General features: G+C 42.6%; 1 protein-coding gene across 1 annotated transcript in view; it reads left to right on the forward strand.

Annotated features, from left to right (window-relative positions):
• The window catches only part of LOC134402761 (inactive heparanase-2-like), a 30,179-nt gene extending 24,624 nt beyond the window's left edge, over positions 1–5,555 (forward strand). Inside the window, exon 4 of the mRNA XM_063132477.1 lies at positions 5,430–5,555. Within this exon, the coding sequence (XP_062988547.1) occupies positions 5,430–5,476 (47 nt within the window). The 3' untranslated portion in view covers positions 5,477–5,555. The remainder of the gene's footprint in view (positions 1–5,429) is intronic.
• Positions 5,556–7,641: the final 2,086 nt, after the last annotated feature.

Here is a 7,641-nt window from a genome sequence, read left to right on the forward strand (position 1 = left end):
TTGGAACTGGGCTTCAGAGGTCCGGATTGGCCAGCTCCGCTTCAGATCCGGGGATCCGTAACTAAGCAGAGCACAGCCCTACATAGAACTCCATCACACCTACTTTCCTCCTCCCCCCCCTCCGCTTTGAGTCCGCGGTTTCCCCCTCCATTTCCTTAGCGAGTCTAGCGTTGGGCATTTTCATGTTTGTGTGTTGTTGCACTATTTCAGCTCATGTATCTTTTCACCTGTATTGCTACTGTGCCGGTGAAATCTACCGCCCCGCCCCTACGTTCTCCTTCCCCCTGCAGTTAATTTTTTTATATAGATTTTTTATTTCTGTGCAAATACAATAGTACGGCAGTGTGAAACTGCGCAATTACGGTAAAACAATACACTATGCTTTCCCCTAAGATCATATTGAGCAATATAAGTGAAGAGAAAGTATTACAATTTGTTTTTTGAGAAGTTTGTAGTCAGTGTTGGCATGGCAATTGGAAGCTGAGATTGTTCTGGTCAGGAAGCCTAGACATGCCTACTCAGGAGTAAGAACCATAGAGTTGAATGGGACCAAGTAAGGGCACAGGCGGCAGCGGCGGCCTCACTCACCTTCTCCGCAGGATGTTCGGGTGCTCTCTCTCCCTCCCCCTTCACAGTTGAGCAGTTGAGCGGAGAACCGCCCTGCCCTCTTCTTTTGTAAGTGTGACCGCCCTTCAACACACACGCCCCCAACAAAAAATGGGATGGTCCGATATAGCGCAAGGACATCAATATGCTGGGCTTTATTGCGCACGGAGGAAAAAAACCTGGACTTTCCCTGCTCCAAAATAAGATGGAAAAGGGAGGGAAAGAGGCAAGATGAGCACAGGACGGGGACAACATCACGTGAGTACTGCGTTGCAAAAGCACATACCAGGCATGGTACAAGTGCAATAAATCACTGGGTGATGGAGCTCTTCTCTTCCCCCTTTTTTTTTTGCTTGGCCATATGGTTAAACAGAAGCATGAGGAGAAGAGATAGATATGTTAGCTATGAAATGGCTGTGCTCCTACTCATGTTCAAAGCTTTGTTCAATTTCTGACTGAAAATCATCCTTCAGTGTGCAGTAAATTCCAAGAACGGTAAAGCTGGCTGTGGTCATATGACTGTTACAGTTCATGGCTTAATCACTTTTTGGCACTTGACAGAATGGTAATTTTTCCTCCTATTTACCTCATTACTCACTCTGACAATGACATTGATCAGACCCTGAGACAGAGTGGTTACATGATCATCTTGCTGTGTGGCCCAGTGCAATCTGCTTTGAACCTACCGCATATCTAAGGATGATTTTGGGCCATGTGAATTGGCCCTCATTTCCAACCTCAAAATATATGTCCTGCAGCTGATCCTCTGCCACTTTCAGAAGACTTGGCAGCTTGGACCATGTCCTATTTGGCATGTAGCAGAGCCAGTCTTGCTTATGTGCTGTGGCTGAGCTGTGAGTGAGTGTCTGGGAGAAAAAAAAACAGTTCTCGAGGTGATAGGTGAAGCTATAGCTATCTTTGATTTCATGGAAACAATATCCTTTGTTTTTCTTCCCTATTATACACACACACACACTTATTTTCAGCATTTATATTCTGCCCTTCTAAGAAATGTTCAAGATCAAGATAGCTTATAACTGCAGTAAAAACAGTGCACAATGGGTTGGATCCGGGCTCTTTCCATTTAGCTGAACAGAGTGAGGTCCAGTGGAGGCTTTTTGCTGGAGGGACAGGGGTAGGGGGAAGACATTTTTTACCTATTCCCCCTGTGGTCCACCATGCTGCTTCTACTACTTCTCTGGAGGGTCCCACAACCCTCTGGAGCAAATTTTTAGGGGGCACAGGGAGAAGGAGGTATCAGCAAAATTAGTTTCACCTGTTTCCTCTGGTGTTAACAGATTTCTGTGGTACTGTAAGTCTGGATCCAACCCAATAGTAATATAAGTTCAGTTTATCAAATGCCCCAGTGCCGGGCTGACTGGTAGTTGACTGTGGCAGAAGCATCTGTGCTTACTCTGCAACTGAGTCAAGGTGAAGATGTACAAGTGGAACAACAAAGTATGACTGAACTCACCCCCACACGGCAGTGAATTTCTTTCTACTCCAATCCATTCCTGCCATGGAATTGTCCTAGGGTGCTTCCAAGCAAAAAAATTATTGTGCAATTGCAGTACCTCATCTGTAGAACTTTATGGGGGTTCAGACATTGTTGTCTGGACCCCTATAAAATTCTATTTTTAGTCCTCCTGTATTTTCTCACCACTTCCTCTGTCTTTTTTCTTACCGGAAAAAAAATATGGTAAGGCAGAAAAGATGGAATAGTTGCACAATGCCTTTTGATTATTAGTGATAGGAGCCCTCCTCTGGAAGCACCCCTAGTATCTTCCTCCTCCTCAACTCTCTCTCAGCCATAACTATCAGAAAAGACACGGGGCTACTAAATTAGTACTTTGACAGGCCTGAATATTATATGCAGTAGCTCAAGACTTTTCTGATAATGCAACATATTTCAAGGAGTACTGCTTTTTGGTGCTGAAGATATTATCCCTTTCCAAGTCTCTTTGATATCACATGATTTGTGACAATGACTTAACAGGCCTGGTTTTGGAACGGAAACTGCCTTGGTCGCCCTGTGGGATGACCTCTGCTGGGAGAGAGACAGGGGGAGTGCGACCCTGTTGGTTCTCCTGGACCTCTCAGCGGCCTTCGATACCATCGACCATGGTATCTTTCTGGATAGGTTGTCTGAGCTGGGAGTTGGAGGTACTGCGTTGCAGTGGTTCCGCTCCTACTTGGATGGCCGATTCCAGAAGGTGGTGCTGGGGGATTATTGCTCTGTGCCGTGGCTCCTAAGCCATGGGGTTCCGCAGGGCTCTATTTTATCCCCTATGCTGTTTAACATATACATGAAGCCGTTGGGGGAGGTTATCCGGAGATGTGGACTGAGGTGTCACCAATATGCGAATGATACCCAGCTCTACCTTTCCTTTTCATCAAACCCAGGTGAGGCAGTGGATGTTCTGAACCAGTGCCCGGGCACGGTAATGGACTGGATGAGGGCTAACAAACTGAGACTCAATCCAGACAAGACAGAGGTACTGTTAGCGGGTGGTTCATCTGTCCGGCGAGGTGATGTTTGCCCTGTCCTGGACGGGGTTGCACTCTCCCTAAAGGATCGGGTCCATAGTTTGGGGGTGCTCATGGATCCAGAACTGTCACTTGAGGCACAGGTGAACTCAGTGGCAAAGAGCACCTTTTATCAGCTCAGGCTGATTTACCAACTACGCCCCTATCTGGACAGAGATAGCCTAGCTACAGTTATCCATGCTCTGATAACCTCTCGTTTGGATTACTGCAATGCGTTATACGTGGGGCTGCCTTTGAAAATGGTCCGGAAACTTCAGCTGGTACAAAACAGGGCAGCCCACCTACTAACAGGGACTGGCCGACGAGATCATATTACGCCAGTCCTTCTACAATTTCATTGGCTGCCAGTCCAGGTCCGGGCCTCATTCAAAGTGCTGGTATTAACATTCAAAGCCCTAAACGGCTTGGGGCCAGGTTATTTGAAGGAACGCCTCCTCCCATATGTGCCTGCCCAGACCTTAAGATCATCCACAGGGGTCCTTCTCTGTGAGCCCCTGCCGAAGGAAGTGAGGCAGGTGGCTACTAGGAGGAGGGCTTTCTCTGCTGTGGCACCCCGGCTGTGGAACGAGCTCCCCAGAGAGGTTCACTTGGCGCCTACATTGTTTTTCTTTCGTCGCCAGCTGAAGACCTTTTTATTTTCTCAGTATTTTAACACCTAATTTAACTTAAATTTAAACTCTGCTGTTTTAATTTCATATTTTAACCTATATCAATTTTTGCTGTGTGGTTTTATCCTGGTTGTGCTTTTTATATTGTATTTTGTATTTGTATTTTTAAATTGTTGGTTGTTTTATTATGCTCTTCATGGTTTTAATTTTTGTGAACCGCCCAGAGAGCTTTGGCTATTGGGCGGTATAGAAATGAAATGAAATAAATAAATAAATAAAATAAAATAAAATAAAATAAAATAAACAGTATTATACTACAGTTCAGCTGCCAGTTTCATGGACTAGTTTTGTATAGAGTGACATTTTTGGCTAATATGCTGATGCTGTCATTATTAACACTGAACCTTAAGGTGCTCCAAATATCTTCTGTGTATCTTCCTATGGTTTCCTTTACTGCCCTTTCTGTTGATTTTCTGGGCAAACATGTTGAGTGTCACAGAATCACAGGGTTATAAATAGTAAAGAAGAGAAACATTTGTCACACTACTGCTAACAATGTAGAATGCTGGACCACCAAGTCCAGTTTCCCCATTGCAAGATAGGACCTTCCCCACATAATTCACCCTGGCAATTCGAATAGTATGCTGCAACTAGAAATCAGGAGAAATATAGAGTGGTGCCTAGATCAAATTGTCTCTCGCAAGACCACCAGACCACATGCTATAAAGAAAAGCAAATCCTTCTCCTACCAAGTCACTAGTCTGCGGAATAGTTACTTTCCAGCCTCAAATATAATAGTCAAGGCTCTACACTGGCACAATTCTTTCTCAAGAATGAATATTTTTTGCTCAAGTTGTTGCATTCTGGATGTCCAAGATGGCACGACACAGAGCATTAATAGTAGGGGCGCTGAGCAACATGGAGTTCTGGTAATGTGAAAGCATGTTTCTTGGCAGGACCAGCAGAAACTTTTGAAGTCAACAACTGCTACAACACACTTTGGAAATATGTTCTATGTATGTTGTATACAGATTACCCTTGTCCCTGCTTTTGCTTTCCATGGAGGGTGTCACCATAATTTTAAAATCTGCATTAATTAAGACTGCTGCAAGGTTTAATCCGTAGATTAATCAACTAAAGCTTTAGCTGATTAGTGGTGGGGAATGATAATTGTTGAGGTTGCAGGTTAAGGATGTGCTTGCTTGTTTTTGAATATTTTATTCCTGGTATGTTACTAATATGGAATAGATAAGAATATATTAAATATGGCCTTTTCAACTAACACTGGGTAGTAGTTTTTGCTTGGTACACTGTGAGTTATATTGATATCCTTCTCTGTCTCAAAGAAGCACCTGTGCCTCAAAAGAGGTAATAAGTATGTTTATTTAAATGTAATCAATTAATTTATTGATTAATTAATTCATTAGTTGGCAAAAATTCATGTGATTAATTGACTCACAGTTCTTTAATTAGTCAACAGCCGTAGCGTTTGTCTTATCTTTAGGAACAAACTACTTTTTGGAGCATAGGTTATGTGTGAAACACTCCCCCAGCACGTGTCTCTTGTGCAGACATCCGGCTTGGTGCCTGGATTGGAAGCCTCATGCTGATATAACTAATCGCTTCCTTGAGAAGGGTGAAATGAACATTTCTCTGCTTGTATTGAAGGCAAAAGCCGAGTGGACCCTGCAGTGCTTCTGTTGGAGATGCCCTGAGGAGGAATTTATTGCCATAAAGGACATGACCTGACTGTAGGCTCAATAATGACAGCCAGATGTGCTGCTGCCACCACCACCATCATATCCTGCAACTAGGAGCGGAGCGCCTGCTGTGGCGACTGCATTACTGGGGGAGTTTGCCAAGAAACCTGACAGGCCTAGGGCTCACCATGTGTCTGCAAAGCCCTTGCTTAACCCTTGCCCCCACTCCCAATATTTCATAATCCTGCAGCTTGCCCTCTCTTCTTAAGGGAAAAAAGAGAGAATAGTTCACACAAAGAACTATTCCCCATACTTGCAATTTGGTCCAGTTCCAACTGCTGTTCTTTCTTGGTTCACTTTGGGCAGAGAATGAATTTGGAGGCAGGTGGGTGGGCAACTATAGGGACATTATTCATATTCTGTTACCATTTACTGGAGCCTGTGGATGAGGCCATCTTGGCAGCGCAGAACAGAATGCTCCACCTGGCTCGCTACCTAAGGATATTTCCACCCGCTACATCTTGCAAACAGCAGCATAACTGCACATCCAAATCATATCTGATCCTCCTCCTCCCCCCCCTCCCAAAGAGTAAAGGGGAAAATATTATTTAAATGCCACATGGAAATAAATCCAATTTGCCAAAACTTCCATTCACAAGACGCCAGATTTTAAGTAGTGCTTTCTAATCTCCTTTAGAAAGTGCTTTGATTTCAGTTAAGTGAACTATTAGGGAGTGGAACAAACTGGATTGCTCAGTTTTGTGTCAGATTACTGACCTGATTCTTCTAAACTTCTGTAAGGTACTATCTAATCTCTCTATGAGCACTTATTCAAAGAAAGTACAGCCACACTCAGTCATCTTATTTAATCATGCGTTGAAATTAATAAGAAACATAGCTAGTGGAATATTCTAATTCCTATTTTTTTTTACATTCCAGGCAATTTCCCCAAAATTAGAAGGTATGGGTGGGCTATCTCCAGAAACCTGACATATATGTGTGCATTTTGCATTCACCATATACAAAGCTAAAAGTTCTGTTTGCCCTCTGTGTTGAAGGAGCTGCCAATCTGCAGTTGCCAACATACAGCATGCATCTAAAACCTGTCTGTGTTTGGCTTGTTCTAATTAGCCTTAGATAATGATGCATCTGGTCAGGTGTGGTTCACACATGCATGTACATCAATTTATCATTAAATAAAGGAGGTCATCCTGAGGAATGCTTGAATTGTCAATGATGGGTCATGAAGGTTCTCTCTGCAGTGATTAATCTGGGATTATCAATGCACTAGTCCATATCATTAGTTGTATGTACAAAATAGCCTTAGGAGTTCTTTGTATAGATTTGGACACTGCATTTTAAAAATACTTTTGTTCTGTTTAAGATTGCTAAGCACTCCTTTCATCAATTATGCAAATTTAGCATGTTCATAGTCCATGAGCCATAATTGCTATCTTTATCTATTTCATACGAGCAAGTCACAGTGTCCCATAGGGATGAACAGTGAAAAGCTCAATGTTCAACCAAGCATGTTTGGAATTTTTCTTGTTGGTCTCCCACTTTCCTCCTTCTCTTCTGACATATTTGTTCTTGCATTGTGCATTCTTTGCCTTGATCTCACAACATCTCTCGTCATTGGCTTATCTGCATTGATGTCATAGAGAGGCATTTCAGGCATAGGTTGCCTCAGGCCCTCTGGTTGCTATTGGGGCCTACAGAATTTGAATTCCAATGCAGATAGCTTTTCTTATATTAAATTCTGTAACTATTGCTGGTCACCACGGACTTTTGAATGACATTGTGTTAATAGAAATGAGACAAGCAGTTTTATTGGAACCTTTTGAGGTAAAAAGATGAACGACATTTGCTGCTTATATCTGATATTGTATATTTTCTTAATTTTCTTAATTTGTGTTTTCTAATGTGTATTTGGTTTTATGTGTATCTATCATATTTACTGTGCTGAAGATTCCTAATATTTTAAGGTTTTCTACCAAGTTAATGTATTTCAGAATAACAGATTTCTGGAAGAGTGTTGTAAAATGGTTGATAGAAATGTGCATACGAAAGAGAAAAACTGAGGGGAGGTTAGGTGAGAAGGTTTTATCCAGAAGAACAAAGGGAATGAGAAGGGGTTTGCAAGCAGAAATATTGGGGAGGTAAAAAGCTGCTTAAAATTT

The sequence above is a fragment of the Elgaria multicarinata genome, chromosome 8, assembly GCF_023053635.1.
Source record: "Elgaria multicarinata webbii isolate HBS135686 ecotype San Diego chromosome 8, rElgMul1.1.pri, whole genome shotgun sequence".
NCBI classification, from domain to species: domain Eukaryota; kingdom Metazoa; phylum Chordata; class Lepidosauria; order Squamata; family Anguidae; genus Elgaria; species Elgaria multicarinata.